This window comes from Xiphophorus couchianus, chromosome 6 (genome assembly GCF_001444195.1).
Source record: "Xiphophorus couchianus chromosome 6, X_couchianus-1.0, whole genome shotgun sequence".
Lineage (NCBI taxonomy): Eukaryota > Metazoa > Chordata > Actinopteri > Cyprinodontiformes > Poeciliidae > Xiphophorus > Xiphophorus couchianus.
The window spans coordinates 16,657,230-16,678,736 of record NC_040233.1 but is presented as its reverse complement, the minus strand read 5'-3'; the positions used below and the strand labels follow the sequence as shown (position 1 = coordinate 16,678,736).

General features: G+C 38.5%; 1 protein-coding gene and 1 long non-coding RNA gene across 11 annotated transcripts in view; one reads left to right on the top strand and one right to left on the bottom strand.

The window, feature by feature from the left end:
- Nucleotides 1–21,507, top strand: part of adgrl2b.1 (adhesion G protein-coupled receptor L2b, tandem duplicate 1) — a 130,948-nt gene that overhangs the window by 65,585 nt on the left and 43,856 nt on the right. For all 9 annotated transcript variants that reach the window (XM_028020815.1, XM_028020819.1, XM_028020816.1 and 6 more), the window contains 2 exons: nucleotides 2,055–2,855; nucleotides 19,560–19,859. In XM_028020815.1, coding sequence (XP_027876616.1) covers nucleotides 2,055–2,855; nucleotides 19,560–19,859 — 1,101 coding nt within the window. The remainder of the gene's footprint in view (nucleotides 1–2,054; nucleotides 2,856–19,559; nucleotides 19,860–21,507) is intronic.
- Nucleotides 14,480–15,519, bottom strand: LOC114146594 (uncharacterized). Of its 2 annotated transcripts, none has more exons than XR_003595923.1 (2): nucleotides 15,178–15,519; nucleotides 14,480–14,860 (listed from the first exon to the last, which is right to left on the bottom strand). It is a non-coding gene; the product is annotated as an uncharacterized LOC114146594 (long non-coding RNA). The 2 variants fall into 2 exon arrangements; XR_003595922.1 differs by having other exon boundaries at nucleotides 14,480–14,844.

Sequence of the window (21,507 nt, the reverse complement as noted above, 5' to 3'; positions counted from 1 at the left end):
TGCGAAAAAACAAAAAAAAAAGTTTGAGGACGGGGGAAACAAAATGTCCCTGTCTTTCCTTTTTTTTTTTTTATCCAGAACAAATTAATTTGTATTGGAACTTTGCCGTGGCCTCCCTCACCCATCAGTGGTTAATCTTGTCTTTTGCCACAGAGTAGTGAAAATCCTTTGCCTCTGTTGTTTCTATTTATTCCCTCAACCTCCACTTTCATTATTTTTAGTTTGTTTTACCTTTGCTTTGCTACCGCCACCACCATCTGACAACCTGTTGTTCGCTCTTACCACGAGATGTAAAGTCTGTTCCCTTTCCCTCTTGTTACTTAATGACCCTCAGTCATGTGAGAGTGCATGTGCAGTGTGTCCGTATGTAGAGTGAATATAGAAAAGTGCATACACCACTGTTAGAATGCCAGGTTTTTGTGGCATAATTAATGAGACCATGATAAATCACTCGAAAACGTTTTCTACCTTAAGTGTGATCTTTATCTTGTACAATTTAATTGAGAAAGTTACTTTTGAGAGAAAAATATAAACAAAAATATAAAAGCTGGAATAACCTGGTTTAGTACCAACTCTGAAACCAATAGCTTGTTCAATCCCTGCAGCCATTTATGATTAAATTTCAGCATTCTCTGTTTTTTTGGCCTCTCCACACCTTGTAGACTCTCTCAAAACCAAAATCGGATTGTAAGGGCATCTTTTGTCCCTCCTCTCTTCATGCGATCACAGAGATTTCTGTCTGGCTTGGCTATTTTAAGACCAAATTTTTGCTGGTGAAGCCATTTTTTTGTATTCTATAATCTTCGAGCTTTGACTCATAAGTGTTTAGGCTCAAAACTGTCTCCCACCTTCCCAAAAAGTCTAGTACTCTAAGCAAAAGCATGATGCTGCCACCGGCATATTTCACTGTAGTGATTGTGTTTTAATGAACTTTTTCAACTGTGCCAAAGGTTCTGATTTAGTTTGATCAATCCAGACATGTGGAGCACACTAGAAATTGTTGCCACATATAAAATAGAACTAAACACAAGGACAAACCAGAAATGTTTGCAGTTAACCCTAATCTGTAAATTTTTCTGGAGACTCTTGGCAGCCTCTTCAACCAGTTTCTGTCTTGTCTTTCTATCAGTTATGAAACATGCATTTTTTGCCAAGGATCTGTTGTCTATATTGTCTGCAATTATTGACAACTGTCTTTGTGATACCAGATACTATGTATGATGAGATATTTTCTGACATCTCTGCATATTTTTGACTTTAGCTAGAGGATTGAATTGAGCAAAGTCAGTAGAATTTTCCTTATATGGCTGAAGTTTATTTGTTATCCATCAGATTCACTATAACTGATGGGAGTTGTAAACACAAGAATACTGAATAGTGGAATTGAATTAAAAAGTGGTTAAATATAGTATGAGATTCTAGGTGTGCATACCTATTAAGCCAGCCCTTTTGCTTTTTACATTTTCCAAAGGATTTGAATATTTTTCATTTGAATTGTAAAAAAAAAAATACTTACTGTACAAAGGGTGGAAAAAGTTTGGAAATTATTTTTAATAATCTCCTAAAACCCTGACATTTTAATCAGCCTATTTTTACTTTTATAGCCACTGTACCCAGCTGTTCATGTGGCATTTGACATTTGAAGAAAGGCTGGTGTTGGATGGAAAAAAAAAAAGCACACGAAACAAAGCACTGTGAATTCTCCTTTCGCCACTTCCCGTGTCTTTCGTTTGCAGGACTTTAAAGCTTTTTCGGTTCACATTTTATTTGTTTTGTCCCCGGTACAGTGTAGCAGCAGCCCCTTGAGAAGCAAGTTCTATTAACCTCACATTTTTCATCCTGAGTAGTTACTTTGACACGTACATTTGTTTTCCTCTCCCCTTCCCCCTTCTCATTAGTACAAAAACACTAGTCAAAAGCTTCAAAGTCCCTGATCTTTTTGTCCTGTACTTGAGTGGCACAGCTGGGAAAATTGTGCCTGTCAAACATGTAACATTTGAGGTTTTTAATATTCTGCCTTGTTATATTTTTGTTTTGCTCTTCTCTGTCACCAGTTTTCATTTGTCCGGGGACTCTGAAGGGCATAGGAGCTGCAACCTTCCTGTTCGAGGCCGAGCAGCAAGCGGGCTCGTGGTGCAAAGACCCGCTCCAGGCTGGAGACAAGGTCTTCTTCATGCCCTGGACGCCCTACCGCACGGACACACTCATTGAGTATGCCTCCCTGGAGGATTTCAAAAACGGTCGCCAGACAACCACGTACAAACTGCCTCACCGTGTGGATGGAACTGGCTTTGTTGCCTACGATGGTGCAATTTTCTTCAACAAGGAACGCACTCGTAACATTGTCAAGTTTGATCTCCGCACGCGCATCAAAAGTGGAGAGGCCATTGTGAACAATGCCAACTACCATGACACCTCACCTTACCGCTGGGGCGGCAAGACAGACATTGACCTTGCGGTGGATGAGAGGGGTCTGTGGGTGATCTATGCCACTGAGCAGAACAATGGACGCATAGTGGTGAGCCAGCTCAACCCATACACCCTACGCTTCGAGAACACCTGGGACACAGCATACGACAAGCGCTCGGCCTCCAACGCCTTTATGGTGTGCGGCGTACTGCACGTTGTGCGCTCCACCTACGAGGAGAACGAGAGCGAGGCCAGCCGCAGCCAAATCGATTACATCTACAACACCAAGCTGAACCAGGGCGAGTACACAGACATCCTCTTCCCCAACGAATACCAGTACATCACCGCCGTGGATTACAACCCCCGGGACAACCAGCTGTATGTGTGGAATAACTTCTACGTCCTGCGTTACGACCTAGACTTTGGGCCGCCGGATCCTGCAGAAGGTGAGGGACTGCTTCATTTTCAGGTATAATCCATTGTCTTTGTGTAAACCCCTCTATTGTTTGGTAGCGGCTTGGGATGTCACAGATGGCTGCTTTTTAATTCTGGATACAATTCAGGTGTGATCAAGGAAAGAGGCTTGTGTTATTCTTGGGGAAAGGCCTCATTTGCAGACAGAAATTACAGATTCACCTTGGAATGAGGGACAACTCTCTGTAGGGTTGAGGCGCAGCTAAAAAAAAAAAAAAAACATGAAAAATGCGCATCTTTATTACCACGAGGCAGACAAGCCACTCAATCCAGCTGATGCTTGGACCCCATCAAATTCTTCAATCTCAAGCCTTATCCAAAACCATTATCTACACCGCCTCCCTGAACTTCCCTCTCATGCTGCGAACATGTAGGAAAAGGCTTGTGCACAGTATGACAGAGGTTATCCTTTCCTCTCCGCCTCAGGATTGCACCATGTGTTGCCATGACTACCTCTTCAACTTTTGCTGTTACCATTTTACTTTTTTTTTTTTTCTGTAATAGATGAGGTGATAATCGGCAACCTATTGTGAGCTAATATTTTTCAATGGCGAGTTATGGAGCACACAGCGCATCTGTTGGAGAAAAAAATGGTTGGAAAAGGAGATCTATTACAGTGAAGAATCCTGTCAGGCAGTTAACAGGCTTAAATTAATCTGTGAAGTGCTGAGAGGCGACATGTGTCATCAGACAGGGACATTACATCAGGCCGATAATGGGTTTAATTACCTGACAGAAGCCAATTTATCCCATAAGTCTTCTGTATGAAGAGGGGGAACAAGAATCTTGACCTGACTAGATGATACGTTATAGAGGTTCGGGTTGCTGCCCCTCTTCCGAGCACTGTTGGATATCAGGTTACGACTGGGCTGCTTATTAAAGAATCATCGAGTGGTGATATTATTTATTGCGATTATGAGATCATTTGTGATACATCTTACGTATTTGTCATTAAAGTTCTTCTAAAAAGTTTTGAGCATGAAAATTGTTGAGTTTTCAGACTATATTTCTTATTATATTATTTAACAAATACAAAAATCAATTTGAGAAAGTAACATTTTATATTTTATAGCTTTTATTGCCACAGTCTTCCAAAAGTAGTGAAATTTATACATTTTATAGCTTTGTTTGGCCACTGGATTCTCATAGATCAGGCTTTGATGCAGTGATCAACTGATCAAGTTCTATTTGACTATATATTTTAATTGCCATTATTACATAAGCTAAGTTTAAATTGATGGGGCTTTTTCTGATAGATACTGTTTTTTCTTTCTTTTCTCCTTTGTTTTGAAACACATGAAAGAGAAAATATGCTGCTGGTTTTTTGGTTTAAGTGTCAGTTTGGAACCCAAATGACAAAATTTAAATTATTATTTATGCATCAAAGAATACAGTTAAGTCATACCCCAGGCAGAATTAGGTTTAAAGTATTTTTTTTTTCACTTTACCAATGTATTTCTTTTGACTGGAGGTAATGTTAATGGTTTGGAATGGGCTGACTTGAATCCAGTAGAGAAACTGCCAAAAAGTTTTTTCCATCGTCTATGGAAAAAAGTATATAGAACTCTTCCATTTTTCATTAGCTCAGGAGAAATGCCTGCCTCATTTCCTATCAAAAACAGACTTCTTGGTTCAGTAAAATGAATTTAATTCAACGCTGTTTGCATTTTTTTTTAAATTTTGACCTTAACCGTATATCCATCAAGAACATTTATGTTCCACAGGCGTGGAAGAACATACATACAAGCATGTATGTGTTTGTTGTGTTTCTAGATTGAAAATATTATTATCTCAGATCACAAAACATCTTAAATTGTTATTAGTTGGATAACCCAGTATTAGATTCTGAAATTTAGGCTTATTTTAATTAGTCCAGACTCCAAAGAAGCAGTGAAATATCCTTAGATTTATTTGTATTTTTTATTGAAAATTATTCATCAGTTCATAAAACGCATCACAAGCATCAATCATAAATTGGGAAGAAAATTAGGAAGAAAAATGACAAATACACTGAAATATTATACAAATTAATTTTACATTAAAACAATGTTTAAATATGCAACGAAAGAACACAAGTGAGATACACAACAGTATAGCTTATCAGCATTGCACTTTATATTTTCTGTATACAGTCAATAAATATAATTGAAAAGAACTGTTTCAATAAAACACATAACTGAGCTACAACTCACTCTGAAGAGGATTCTGGTTTCTGTGCCAGTTGTGAAAAACCTGAATATAGTTTTGCTAAGCAGGGTCAGTTTATGAGCATGCGGGCCCCAGGGCCAGGAGTCAGATTGGGTGCTCTACTTAGACAAGTATATAAGTTGCAATAGAATGATAGTTAGGTTTGAAACTTTTCTTCATGAAAACAGTTTTTCCACAACTCATCAATCTGTGTCCTTTCTGAAAAGATTCTTGTGAACAAGGCAACATTTCTAAGAGAAAACTGGAAGTTTACACTTGCTTGCCATTATGGAGTTCTAAGGTTAAGTGGAGCTATGACATTATTTTTAAATTGTTTTGTTTTGGTCATTTACATGAGTATTCAACAAATTAGAACACTTAATGATATCGACTTGCACCTTGTACTGTAGGTAACCTATCAGTCCTTTTTGCTTTATCGATATTGCAAAGACTGAACATTGTGCAGTCCTAGTTATGTTTTTTTTTAAACTTATGAATATTTTGGAAAGGGGTTGCCATAGGGCCTGAAATCCGATTCCTGACCTGTGCTACTGAAGAAAGAGATATGGGGCAAGGTTGATTTTTAGAATGGAGACTGTGTGCTCCTGAACTTTGGCCTCATGTCACCAGATCTTGTTTGTTTTCCCGCTGTTTTCCCGGGAATCTCCGAAGACTCAATTAAAAGTATGTTAGAGTTGATATGAAAACTACTCGAACTTTGATGAGTTCATCATGCGTGCAAACTGCTAGCTCAACTGCTCACGTCCTGATTTATGTAAATGTAATTAACAAGTGAATTATCATAATTACCCTCTGTGTCTCTAAAGAGTCTCGGGAAGAGGAGGGAAGTAGCCATCACAAAGCATTTCCAGTGAAGGGTTTAATGTGCTCTCTCAGCTACTGTAATGCCTGGGTAAACATAAATGCCACATAGGCTCGGCGTCGCCACTTGCTGTAGTAACACAACACAGTTGTTGATATCGCCCATTAGTCTTAGAGCTGGTTTTGTGACACGGGGATCCATTCAGAAACCTGTCATCTCTGCAGAGCTTGTCACAGTGGATCACTGAATGTGTTTCATGAGAGCATTTAGTGATGTTGTGTTCTGAAGGAGACAGATCTGAATATGCTAAGGCCATCCTCAGCGGCAGCAACAGTATGTTCTATAAAGGGCTCTTGAAAATAATTGGTCCTTGTTTATTAGTTTTTTCCCCTTTTCCCAGATCTACACCTCTAATTCTGTACTGTGAAGCTGTTAAGAATTATTGCTGGCCGTGATATGTCGCTGAATTAAACAACGTACTCTGCAGGGTAGTCTAATCGTGCTGAAATAATGTCTCACTCTCTGAAACTGAGGAGCACTTGAGGCATAAAGGAAATTAATTGTGCCCATTAAGATTCATCGACCACAGAAGGAAGTTACAGAAAAACCAGAGCATCTTTCTGCTTTTATTTCCTGTCGGTAACAGCAGGCGTCGCCGTCCTTTTCTGTCAGCGGCATCAACCTTGACGGAGAATCTCTTACTAGAGAGACGCTGGAACAGCAGCGTGATATGGGCTCATTTTAGAAGAGTTTTGGCAACGTGATCAAAGCGGGAGATAATTGACTTCAGCAACTTGTCTGCTCCTTTACCTTGCAGGAGGGGTTGCGTAACACTGAAGGCTGCTCAATTCTGGCCTCCGGTTGAGGCGATTAGCTCGGGTCATTCCACGTATTGATCTCTCTACTTATTGTTCCAAACAATTCACAGAGAATTAGCAAAAACATTAGCAGGCTGCTAATGCATTGCGAACACAAGCCAATATTGGGAGAGTACACCTCCTCAGATGTGTCAAACACCCCTTTCACCACCACCACCCAAAAAAACCAAAAGGTTGTAGCTAAAAACTTATAGGGACATCGGTAATGCATTCTCTGTGATGTACAAAGGCATTAACTGATTTCTTAGCCAGTAATTGCAGAGAACATTTCAAACTAACAAGGAGAGAAAGGGGAAAATGAATTTGTCTTTGAGGTAGCATTGATTCGAGACCTTAAAGAGGAGAGGCGTAAAATTGATGGCTTTGTTCAAAAGGCTTAGCTCCTTGGAGCATTCTGGTAGAACTGAACAATAAGTGGGCTCTGTGTTAGGAAAGGGGGGGAAAAGTGGCATTTTTCTTTCCACATATGCATTGGCTGGTTACTGGTGTCGAGGTTTTTAAAAGTTACTGTTTCAAAACAGCTAAATTTTCCGTTATACCATATTTAAATGAGATCCCAGACAAAGTTTCTTGACTATGCAGAGTTTTCTTGATGTATTTCAATTCAAGTACACATCAGCTGGCAGAAAAATGGCTCACTACTACATAATTTTTTCTCAATTTCAGACATAGTTGTTTCTTTTTCTAAATTACTTGAAAAGTTTCAAATCATTAAACTGCTTTTTACACCTCTCAATTTGTAATCTTTTACAATTTTTTGAAAATTGCATTTGCATTAACCTTTTCCGGTCTTGCTAATTTACTTGTAAATTTTTAACTAATGAGTTGTAATCATGTGCAATTTGTTAAATCTATATTTGTTTTGCTAAAAGGTTTGCTTGATATTAGTAGATAAGTTCACTCTTCTTGATTAACCCTCCTGTTATGTTCGTTTCAGAGGTACAGCAATAATGTTCGTGGGTCAATTTGACCCGGGGAGTGTTTAATCATGCACTAGTGTCAGAAACCAAAACATTCCTCCAAAACATTTTTGTATCTGATTATTAACTCCAATACTAACTATTTCAATCAATATTTGTGCAGTGATGTTTTTTTATTTCTCAGAAATTAAGGATCAATGACGACAACCTATTCATTTACTCATTTGGACATAAAAAATGGAATTTACATTTTTTATGTCCACATAAAAAATCCTATACACAAAAAAACAATAATTACCTTGAAATTGATCTTTGGTAAATTTTTTTATATTACACTTTTTTTTTCAACGGGTGATATTTATATTTGAACCTGAGACACAAATACTGTTCTGGGTCAAATTGACCCACGGATTAAAATCAAGATAAATGAGTCATGCAGAGAGTATTTATGTTTTCCTCCACTTCTGCTGAGTGTCCACTCAGTGTGGGTGGAGTTTGTCCACAGGAACAGAAAAGGTTCTTGTCAAAAGTTGTGTGAACACCTGCTTTCTCACAGTTTCCTAGTGAAGTAAAGAGAATAGTGAGAAAGTGGGCTTGTGTGTGTCGGGGTGTGCATGTAGGCGTGTGGCGTGTGTTTGTGTGTGTGGTGAAATATGGTTTATAGCTGCAAGGAAACATATAGAATTGGACATTTTTTTATCTTTTGTTGCACTTTAACTTGACTGCCGGGCCAAATTGACCCAAACAGTATCTATGTAAAACGTAGACACAAGGGGGATTACAAATGTGTTAAATGAATAAATTTTCAATTTATATGTAGAGTGCACCTATTAAGACAAATAGAAAAAGTTTCATGCAAAAAATACTTCCAACTATTTAAAAAAATTAATAAATTATATATACATATAATTTAAATAATTTATATACATAATTTAAATAGTTGGAAGTATTATATATATATATAATTTAATTTATTCATTTTCAGGCCAGGCCTTCAGATAAAGCTGGTCACCAACCTGTCAAGATATTAGACTCCCTGTGTTTTGAAATCCTGGGTTGGAACCGGTGCGGATAAAGAGTTTACTTTGATCATCCTTTGATGATTCTTTGGTAGATGTTGTAGTTTTGAGTCCGACAGAAAATGAAGGACTTACAAGATTATGCTCTTTTTTGGATCAAAGGATTCATCTCCAACCTTTATCTTGCTTGTAGTACTCAAAAACAGTGCATCAAAGTACGCACTGTTAGTTGATTATAGACTGAAGTTTAGATTCAAAGTTTGAATTTAATTAATGGATATTAAAAATTTAAATTAGGCGTTTGACCTAACATTTACCTTACTTACTTTTTTTCTTTCGGTCAATCCAGACCTATTTCCACATAGAAAGAAGTTTGTCTATTGTTTTTTATTTTTGTCTTGTTCTGGCTAAACCAAGCCTTGCATCTTGCTCAGCTTTGCTTTGCTTTTATATATTCGTATGACACCTCCAGGTGAGACTTGAAGACTGTGAACATTTATAGATGTATCACGCGCTAAGCCTGTGCTCCACGCTCTAAAACATGTTTGGCAGCAGTAATAGAGTCTGAAGCAAAAGAAGTCAGGGGATTTGGAGCAGCCTTAATTGTTCTACTTGCTGGATTATGGCAGGAGACTGTTTTAGTGGACCTCGTAGGTGTACATGACAGGGAGTTTTGGAGTGTTTTGCTCCAAGTATATTTCTGTCTCTACATATATCTTCCTGTCCGCACGCGTGTGTCTGTATAGCAAGCTGCTTTGCCATCTCCTCCTCCTGAATCAGACTTGTCTCGTTGTGACTGTGTTACGCCTGCTGCTCCACAGTGTTCGGTTTCTTCAGGCCTCATAAATTACCCCACGCAGACACAAGATATGTCAGGCAGAGCTTTTCTCGTCCATGGCTCTTTTAAGGAACAAATGTCAATAAAGCTGTCAGCCCGAGAATTTTAAATTTTTTTTTTTACTACTTTATTTTTTTTATTTTGAAGGAATGATGGCATGTTCCTTAGCATCAAATTCAGGAGTGCGTGAGTTATCTTGTTACTCTTTACGATCCACGCTGCCATCATGTAACCCTGAATCAAGCAGAAACAGCACGAGCGCCTATAAACAACCTGATGTAAAATTCATGTCTTGTGGGATTTGTTGCTCTGTCATTAATTATCAGCTTGAGCTCCAGGTGAAGAGGCAACTGAAGCTCAGTTTTCATCCTCTAAGATGTCCTTGTTATTGAGGCGAGCTACACATGGATTTATGTAAAGCCACATGCATATGATACAGGCTGCATAGAGTCCTACTGCCACTCTCATCTCTGCTAAGCTGTCCAGCTGCTTTAAGTGAATTTTGGAAGTTATGTTCTTTTTAGAAGCTTATAAGTAGTTAGTATCTTAGTTGCTGAAAATAACTTTCTTGGTGTCTTTGTGACATCCAGATTAGGTCGCATATGCTAAAGCTAACAGATAGGATTGAGACCTGCTGCAATACTTAGACTTAGACTGACTTTATTGTCATTTTGCATGCACAGGGTGAATACAGAACGAATTTTCGTTGCATATGGCTCAGGACAATGTTTTTGAGCTTTCAATGTTGTGAGGTTACTCCCAGAGGTGGGGACTCGAGTCACATGACTTGGACTCGAGTCAGACTCGAGTCGTTAAAATCACGACTTGAGACTTGACTTGAAAAAATGCTCAAAGACTCGGACTTGACTTTGACTTTCATGCCATTGACTTGGGACTTGACTCGACTTGAAGCTGTTTACTTGAAAAGACTTGATATTTTTTACTCAAAGTCTTAAAATTTAAAACACATTATTTATAAAGTGGCATCATTAATTAATTTCACTCATTCCGTATCAATATGCGCAGACCGTCACTACGGTTTTCCTCTCTCCTTATGTATGTATGTGTACGTAGCTGCAGCACAACCAATCAAATTAACAGGATTTGGACGTTTAAAAAACGCTGCAGAGCTCAGGGAACAAAATACGAAGTAACCGCTCGAATATGCTTCCGCGAGTAATTTCTTTTGGCTACGTAGGTTATGAACTTTCGACTAAAAACCGAACTGCAACTTGTAAAACATGCAAGAAGAGAATATCGGATGGAGATGCCACGACGTCCAACTTTGTCCGGCATTTGAAGCTTCACAAAGATCGGTAGGTGGCGCTTTTCTTTTGCTGTAAGATAGCTGACTTTAGCTAACTTCGTGTTAGCATGTGTACTCCGGGTTAAATTGGTGATTATTTACCATAAATCCGGTCCTTCAAATGCCTCCACAAATAATGTGCACCGTGTTAGCTCAGGAAGCCGGTGGATAGTGAGCGGGGCTCCGGAACAGAAAGCAGATTCTGGACCTGAACACAGGGAACAGAGTCTCTCTGTCCCATCATGATGATGAGCCGGGTCTAGTATCATCTAAGGATGGTTGGTGTGTTTGAAGACATCTACGTTGGGAAATTATATTGACAATATATTGTTTTGACAGGTCAGAGAAAAGAGGAAAAAACTGCTGTTATGGTTCTTTGTATTGTGCTGTGGAAATGTCAGCATTTTCGTCTTTTTTTATTGAATATCAAGTTTAACAGAACTGGGCAATAAAGTGGTCCAATTTAAAAATGTTTTTTATACTTTGTGTTCAGCTGCACATGTTCTATCATTTGAGATAAATACATATTTTAAAACGAACAAATGGTCTATTATTTGAATTTTATGTATAATTGCAAATTATAAAAAAAAATAAAAAATAAAAACGACTCGAAATGACTTGAAATTAAAGGTTCCTGACTTGAGACTTGACTCGACTTTTGCCTGTCTTTACTTGAGACTTGACTCGGACTTGAGGACAGAGACTTGAGACTTACTTGAGACTTGCAACACAGTGACTTGGTCACACCTCTGGTACTCCAGAATAAAATAAAATACAGTATAAAATATGGATATAAATATAAATATAGAATATAAAGTGCAGTAATGACAGTAAAATATAAGTTATTTAGCTCTGTACATGTGCAAGGTATAAAGTGGAGACCAGATTTTAAGTGCAGTCCAGTTAAGAGTTCAGCAGTCTGATGGCAAGTGGGAAAAAGCTGTTTCGGAACCTGGTGGTCCTGCACCGGATGCTGCGGAACCTCTTTCCAGAGGGCAGCAGGGAGAACAGTCCATGGCGGGGGTGTGAGGGGTCACTGATGATGTTTCGGCCTCGGGACACGCAGCGCTGGGATGAAATGTCCTGAATGGAGGGAAGAGGGGCCCCGATGATCCTTTCTGCTGTCCGCACCACTCTCCTCACGTTCTTCCAGTCAGAGGCGCTGCAGCTTCCACACCACACAGAGAGGCAGCTGGTCAGAATGCTCTCTATGGTGCTTCTGTAAAACGTCTTGAGGATGGGCGGGGGCAGGTGTGCTCTTCTCATCCTCCGCAGGAAATACAAACGTTTCTGTGCCCTCTTGGCCAGAGACGTGGTGTTCACAGTCCAGGTGAGGTCGTTAGTGATGTGCACCCCCAGGAATTTGGTGCTGCTGACCACCTCCACAGCCGAGCTGTTGATGAGCAGTGGAGCGTGGCTGGGCCGGTTCTTCCTGAAGTCGACGATCATCTCCTTCGTCTTGTCAACGTTCAGGATCAGGCTGTTGTCTCTGCACCAGTCCACCAGCTGCTCCACCTCTTCTCTGTAGTCCAGGTCGTTGTCGTCTCTGATGAGGCCCACCACCGTTGTGTCGTCCGCGAACTTCACGATGTGGTTGGTGGCGAACCTGGGGACGCAGTCGTGTGTCATCAGAGTGAACAGCAGAGGGCTCAGGACGCAGCCCTGAGGGGAGCCTGTGCTGAGGGTGATGACATCGGAGGTGTGTTGTCCGATCCGGACTGACTGAGGTCTGTCGGTGAGGAAGTCTAGCACCCAGTTGCACAGGGGGGTGCTGAAGCCCAATACTCTGAATATCCTTTTGCTAAATGGAAGTTTTTCCACATCTACATTCTATTAGTATCCAATCAGAATGCTGTGATACCTAGGCTGCAGCATTTGTTAGTTTGAATGTCATAAACTGAATTTAAATTTTAAAAAAAGTTAATTATATTTTGGTAATATTTAAATTACTCCTTATATCTGTGACTTTTTTCACCTGCACAGTGATACTCACAGTAGCTAACTTTGAGTCATGTAACAACATTCGCATTAGGAGGGCCACTATGAAGTGGTTGTGCTAAGCATGGTTCATTTACTTACTAGACAAAAATATGAGGATTTTAGTTTCACCGATCAGGGCCCATCATTCTAAAAATGTTCCTATAGACAACCAGTTTCCTGTTGCATCTCTTAACAGAACAATTATTGGTGTTGCACCGCCTCCAACCTCTATGCACCTTGTAAATAGTAATCGGCTTCCGGACAAATAAGAGCATGCTGCATGACAACGGTTTAGAGCTTCATAAAGCAGCATGTACATGAAGCTGTATCATGGACTGTTTTAAGATATGCTCTGCTTAAAACCCTGAAGCACAACTTCAAACATCTTGAACTATCCATTTAATATCTAGCACACAATATAGAGTCTTTTTAATGCCCACTGTGGGAATAGCAGCAGATTGATGTGGGGTCATTTGAATATTATTTCATATTCTTGCACATTTGAATTTCCTATAATCCGCATGTGTCTGTTTATTAGTATACAAGGAGGATTAGCCGTGTAAGTGATTCATCTTCAAAACTGAAACTAATTAAAACAGCTTGATTTGACTGCAAGCTGTCATTGCACTTCCCGTAATAGCAAGCATTAGACAGTTTACAATCTATTTATTCATGCGTCTGTCTGGACAGGTAGAGAATACTCCGACTTTGTTATTTAGGTGAAAAAATAAAGCTCTGCTAGTGGGAAAGTTTGAGGTATAAAATCAAGGACAAACAGAATAAGCACTCTTCTCATCAGATGATTACACTTTAATATTTTTTGCCATCTCCCTGTCAGGAATGACTCAAGGGGGCCATGATGTGATGAAACTAATTCTGCTTCATCTCCCGCGTTTTCAACTGATGATCTTGCGGGATGATATTCCTTCTCCCCTTTAGCTGTGTTTTAATTTACACACTCTGCTTTGACACTGGTCATAGTCATTTTTCAAGTGCTCAATCTCAAACTCTTCCATTATATACAAGAGGTAATATTCACCATATGGCAACGGCGTGCTCGTTGGTGTCAGATTTCCCATAAAGAGTGACTTCACTGCCTCTTGAGAGGAATGCAAGCTAATTGGTGCAGCCCTCTCTTGGATGAGTGCTATCAGAGGACGCAAGGCTCTTACTGGAGGGAGTTGCTCTTTGCAATCAAAAGAAAATTGTAGAGCACATGGTGCAGAGGCATCAGAATAAGCCCGCAGATGTGTTGCCTTCTGAGCGCATTACTTTATGTAGTACAGAGGAGCTGTGTTGCTTAGCTGACTGTCTTGATGTTATCCACACTTTGATTTGAAGACTTAAGACATGATGACTACAAGGATCCACAAAGATTTTCTTTGATTAAATAAGGTGAAATGATGGTGGTAAGAGTAAGAAGAACGAAGAGGGAACGGGGAAGATGATGATCAAGAGTCTAATAGCTTAAAAAGCAGAAGCAGGCTGATTGAAGATTCCTTAAACAATTCCGATTTTTGTAAATGTAACCAACTAGTGTAACTTACGAATAGATAAGTTGAGAAACTTAGATTTCAATGTTGAAGTTACAGTTAGTCTATCTTTCTAAGTTCAAAAAGGAGAATAATAAGCACAAACAACCATATTATCAAGAATGAACAGATTATTTAATACAACTTGAAACAGAATATTACGGTACAGTTTTTTTTTGTTCCAACATAAAGTGTCCACCTTTTTTATCAGGCAGTGTATTTTCTTTTGGTTCAGATTCCTTATAATTCAGTTCGTCCTTTGGAAGTTTTGTTTTCTTAGTTCAGTAATTTAAGTCAGTCAGTCAAGTCTTTGTTAAATGGCCATGTGTTTCTTTGGATCCAAAATCTTATCTTATCCAGTGCAAAGTAGGCAGCGGATCCAGCAGTCCCAGGTCTTGGGTTGAAACCTGGAGCTCAGCAATCCAATCCAGGCCTGCGATGCTATGCAGCTGGACAGTCTTCAAAGTTGAATGGGGTTCTAAAAAAAAAACAACCTGCATATATATAGAACTTAATTAACTATTAAGTTTCAAAAGTATGCAGGAAGCAATAAATTCCATTTATCACAAAAATAATATTCAACTAATGGCAAGCTTGCAAAACAAACGTATCACACTGTATCCAACCTCTTAGTTTGTACATAACAAAAATGCAATACAGTGAAAATCATCATTTTAATCTCACACGTTTCTCCGATTGGTTTTATTTACGTTTCTCTGTTCTTCCTTGTTGGAATATATGAGCAGTAATGCCTATGACGCCAGTTAGCATTAGCTTAATTTCGGTTGCAAAAACACGTTACAACACTCACCAGAGAAAATCACAGTAAAAATGTGTTTTACTGCCAGGGATCAGGTCACGGATCTTCTTTTCTCTTAACCGTTACCGGAATTAATCAAGAATTTATCTTATAGCATGCGGTAATTCGCACAACGTGCTACAGCCAGCTACGGTTTTCTTCTTCTTCTAATAGTTTCCTGCTGTCTAAACCAGAGTGTAACTCACAAGCCACCTGCTGGCGGTTTCTGGTATGACAAGAAAACTCAAAATGAAAATATAACTAAATTGCTGGGAACATTAAATAACAAAACAAAATCCTACAGAAATAAAATACCACTAACAGTACCACACATATACATGTGGGTTACATAAAGCTGTTCTCCTGATTTATTTATTTAGTTGTGTGTTTAGAACTGAAAGAGGAAAAAGCTGAAAGAGAAAAACATTCTCCGAAAAGACCCGGGTTGCAGATTTTTCTGTAATATCTCTGAAAATCTTTAAACAATGACCTTCAGGTTGTAGTTTGATGAAAATAAACTCAAATAAAAAATGACGATCTCTCTTCCTTTGTAAGAAAGATAATGGCCCTTTCCCGTCAAACTTTAAAACAATAAGTTGCACCAAATCATAAGATTACCATTTTTATTGACTGATCAACCTTAAATTATGCTCAATATCATGTTTTAAACATCTTGTTCATATAAAGAATCACATTTGCAATGTAATATGTTAGATTAAGTATAGAGATGCAATATAAGTCACAGCTTGATACTCAAAGCTTAAAACAATTATCTTTCCTGTGATTGCAAATTATAGATCTCACAAAGTAACCTGGAATTGAATTTGTCTATTTGAATGATAACATTCCAACATTAATTTTCTTCTCCTGATCTTATAAACTTTTAATTTTTGTCTGATTTTATTTTTACATTTTTAAAGTAATTAGCCACTTAGTTAAGGTGCCCTAATGGGGAGGAAAAGGGCATAATGGATTGGATGTTAGCACTGGAAAACAGTATTTAAATACCAGAAAGAACCTACCTATCTGAATATATACCTTCTCCTTCTGCATTGATGGGTTTTGTTCAGGTACTCCATTTATTTCTGTAATTTTCTATTAAATTATCTAATTTTAGTTCATTGGAAATTGGACTGCAGTGAATATTAACTAGTAATTTAGGTACTATTTCATCCATCCTCTCTATTTCTAGTAATATGTTTATTGCTTGTTCATTGCAGCGGAAAATGTTGATGGAAAGCATTAAGATGTTCTGGTCAAATCACTGAGAAACTACAACTAAGTTGTTCTACAACCAAATCGGCTGATGTAGCTGGATGCAACGCTTTTAATAAAACAAGTTAATGAGATGAACTAAATGAATTTAATTTCTATTTTTACATCAATGCCATTTAGTTAAGTATTTGCTTGTTCATTATTAGCTGTACAATCGTCACACACTTCACAAATATTAATGCTTATCACAGAGAGTTGAAACAGAAGTAGAGATATTTGACCATAATGTACAGCAGCACAATTAATGAAAATCAAATTCAGCATACTAACAAAAATATATATTTCCACATTTTAAGCACAGTGGTGGAGGGGTGGTGATTTTTACTTGATTTGGACCTGGGAACATCACGCTCTTCTGTGCTTCACACCATTCTAGATTGAAAACTTAAGGCTATCTGTGCGACAACCAAGTCTTGACTGAATTTAGGGCAACAATAAGACATCTACAAATCTACAGCAGATTGTCTGGGGGAAAAAAACCCAACAACAATTGAGATGTAGCAATGGCCCTGCCAAAGTCCAGACCTCGAGCCAACTAAAATGCTGTGGTTGGACATTAACAGAGCTGTTCATAAAGAATGTCTACAAACCACAACGAACTGAAGCAACATTTTACAGGGGAGCGGGCCAGAGTTCCTCCACTGAGATGTGAGAGCCTGATAAAGTCTTACAGAAAACGACTGCTTGAAGTTATTGCTGCCTAAGGTAGTTCTACAAGCCGCTGAGTTTTGGAGCATACTCAACTTTTCCCATGACTAAGAAAACTGGTATGCATTTGAGAAGCTAAATATAACATCATATTTGAGGGGCATTTACTTTAGAAAAGCATTTCTTGAAAGTTTTATCTTGAAGGTTCCAGAATAAACAATGCTTAATTTATTGTAAAGTTTGGTTCCATTGTTTTTATTTTGCTTCAAATTCCTAAATTCATCAGTGTTACTTATACACAGTAATTGTTTATTAGATACAGTTGACAAGACAGACATCCTCAGTGGTTGAGAAACATTCTTAGCAGTAGTTTTTAATGGACGAAATCCTAAAAACTACTGTAAAAAGCTGTAGTGGAATATACAACTAAAAGTAAAATAATATTATTGTGAGCAACAGAACTGTAAAATCTGAAGATTTTTAATGGATCAATATATAAACAATTATTATCGTAAATAATTATTTATTTCCTTTAACATCTAACATGCACAAATGTTTCAAATGTTTCATCCAAGAGAATCTTTGCAGCATGTTACAGGGAATCTTTTATGATTTAAAAAAGTAAAAGAAAAATATTACTTTACTGCTTAAAGATAATTAAAAAGCAGACAATTTGGATGTTGTGACCATTTGCACTAGAACAAGTAGCTTCAGAGGGTTGAGTTGGAGAAATACGCTCTTAGAAGCAAGTTAATCAGGTGATGCAAGCAAGCTGTTACAAACAGCTGCGTATCAGGGTTTATATCAGCCTGTGGAAAAGCAGAAGTTTGCTCAGGTATGGAGAGCTTTAATATTCTGAAACCCAATTACACTTGCCCTTATATTGCATTATATGTGTCTATTGAATCAACCAAAGTCAGCCTATGAATCTTCTCACTTTCCCTGACTCAATGAAAAAACTTTGCCTGCATTACATAATGTATCAGAAACTTTTTGTTCACTCTTATAGATATCATTGTTCTGTTGGAGCAGCTTGAGAGCTGATATTGACTTTCAGATTAAATATGATGGCTTCTGGAGAGAAAATATACAACAATGAATGTAATCTATATAAAATCCCTTTTATCAACTTAAATCTCAAGTTGATTTCATGTTGGGTTTTTTTTTTACTTTTTTTGTATTACTTTATAACGCAACCAAACCGCACAGGGATTAGTTGTTAAAGGTCCAGCCAAGTTGACCAGGCCAATCTGTGAATGTGTGGCTGACAGCCACATGATCAGTGAATGAGTGCAAGTAAATTGTCCGGGCCCATGTAGGAAAGGATAAAAGGTCATAACCGTGAAATGTCACATTTGAGACACTCTGTCGCATTTCCTTTTCTCATCATGAGCGTCACCCACCACCCCATCATGCTTAGGTGGCCTCTTGGCCTCATCACAGATATCAGCTTTGTAATAAACTCAAATATTTTACCTGAATGAAGAAGCGACGATCCCCCTGACCCGCTGATTGGTGTGAAACAAGAAATGTCGGCTCTGTCACTATTCTCCCCCGGGGAAATGGAGATAGGTGTCTGATGATGGAGTGTCAGATAGCATGATATTGCATTTTCCCAAAAGCAGCCAGGGAACATGATGAAGACTATAGTGGCTTCTCGCATGGGCAGACCTCATTGTGGGAAGCTGCTTTTATCTTAAAATACAATCAGCAGGTTGTGGGCAGAAATGTATGGCCTTTCAGAAGACAAGAAGCCTTGGATATCCGCGAAGGCACACAGACACACAAACACTCACCGTGTTTTCTCTTTTATCCATATTGACTCTTCATACTGTATTAAATTTATTGATTTCCCATTCCTGCTCTCATTTCCTAGTTATCTCCAGGCCCTCCGCTGCAGATATCAATCTGTGAGCTGGCAGTGATTTTAGGCAGGGACACACCTGAGTAATAGAGCAGACACTGGTTGGGTTGCACACTTACGTGTGTGTGTGCAGTCACACTCGGATTTGCTTGGTAGGCGTGGACTGAATACAGTGGAATCGCATTATTGCTGATGTATGGTTTTTGCTCGGGGCAGTGCGGTTCTCCTTCCGCGCTCCAGCTTTATCAAAGGGAAAAAGGCGAACTAGGCAGGGAGAAAAAAGGTGAAATGCAGACAGCCTTTGTCTTCATTGTTGACATTTAATCAGCCCAATACGGAGCCTGCTTGGAAGGAATCACTGCTGTGTGAAAGATTGCTCTGCCGCTATTGCTTGTCTTGCTTATTGGTTTAAGTAGAATAGAAACGGTGAAAGACAGTGTCACATTGTCAGGCTTTTCCCAGTGTTGTTTTGTGAGGGAAAAGAGCAGAGGTGGAATTATAAACGACACGCGCATGAACCTTTTTAATTTTCAGCCAGCAATAGCTCTAGCATTCACCAGTATCAAGAAAGCGCATCTCTAACAGCTTCACCGTTCTGTCGCTCCAGTCCCAACCACCGAGGATCCCTCCGTCTCGTCATCTGTCCCCAAAACCACCCCGATGTTCACCACCACCACTTTGCCCACCCTGAGGGGGCAGGGCGACACCACTGGAGCAGGAGCTGATCCCAGAGAGGGGAGGATACTTTACGAGGACAGCCACGGGTCCGTCACGTCCGAGCCCACTGTGCCCGAGTTGCCCCCGACGCCCAGACGTTTCTGCGAGGCCACCAGGAGGCGAGCCATCGACTGGCCCCAGACGCACACCGGCACCACTGTGGAGAGACCGTGCCCCAAAGGAACCAGAGGTAAGTGTCTACATTTATTTGAAATCCATATTTTTTTTTATTTAGTTCTTTGTAAAAACTTTCATTTTCTTTAAAATGGTCAATTTACTTATGATTTGTCAGGTTTCAATCATTAAACTCTTCAAATTTTGTTTGAAAGAACAAAATCTGCTCCAGATTAATGCTGTTATTGCCTTAGCTCAGTTTACCATGACTGCCTCTCATGTCTTGTTAGGTCTGCAGTTGTGCCAGACCAGTTGAATTTTCTGATGATGGATAAAGCAGTACTGGGTTTTTATTAGTGGTATCACAGTAAAAGGGACTCAGTACACTGTGTAATACATTTCAGATCTTTAGTTGTACTAGGTGTTAAAAACCAACATTAGTACTTCACCAATATATGCTGCTTTGTGCTGGCATGTCTATAAAATCTCAATAAAGTTCATTGAAGTTTATGATATTAACATAACAAAACACAAACAAAGTCAACGTTTTTTTTAATTACTCAGATTCCTGTGTAATGGTAAACTTCAATGATTTCTGGAAATGTCAGGCAAAGTTTGTTGTTTATGTAGGAGCTTTAACAAGATTAAAACCCTTATTGTTATTTTGTTGTGAATAAAAATACATAAGCTTATCTTGGCACTGCTTCAGACTTAACTAACATAAAAGTTATCTTATTAAATCCTCTCCAAGCCTATGATTAACATCAGTACTTTACTGAAGTTTTTAAACCCCTCTAATTGACTTAACTAACAAAACCACACAACACAGATTTTACCTCTGCATTAAGAAAAGATGAAAACCTAAACCCTAGACATGTGGAAATAAGAATAAATGTCTGACATTGTCTCCTTTATACAGATCTTTTAATTAAATTATGTTTTAGAAAAATATAAACATTGTTTCCATTCGCCTTAAGGATAAGCAGATGTGTTCTGTATGCTAAATCTTCTTTTGCATTTCCCTAATTCTGAACATCATAAAAAAAGTATATTTCACTAGTATAAAAGACAAAGTTAAACTGGTATAGATTTCTTACACAAAGTGATGTAATTAATTGTTTATTTCAGTAATTATGACTTGTAGCTAATGCAAAGCTAACATTTTTCTTCTCTGAAATTTTGAATATTGCATAAAATCAGTAAACAAAAATAAGCTGGATTCTTAATATTTGAAAGTCTACCGACTGACAAGTATCTTCATGTACTTTAAAATGAAAGCCAGGCTGCTTTAGTAGCAACGTTCAGCTGATCTGTGTTGTTGGGCCTGGTGTCTCTTACCTTTCCTTTGACGATACCCCACAGACTCCCAGTTTGCTGTGCCACCTACCACGGTAATACAATGAAATACATTTGAGCTTTGTCCTTGTTCTAGGGCAGTAAAAGAGCCAGACTGGTTTCTACCGCAATCACCTTATTGGGCTTTTTACAATGGAGATGGCTAAAAGATGCTTTCAGCCCACTCTGAAGTTCTTTGTAAAAGAGACAACTGTTTTTTTTTTAAGTAATTGACATGCAATGTAGTTCTAAAATATTATTTGTTGGTTTAAAATATGTAATTTCTTCCTAGAAATTGTGCTTTGGATTATAGCATCAAGCCGGATTGATTAAAATAGCAACAATAAATTCACAAAATATATAGATATGTGTATTGATACTATATAGTT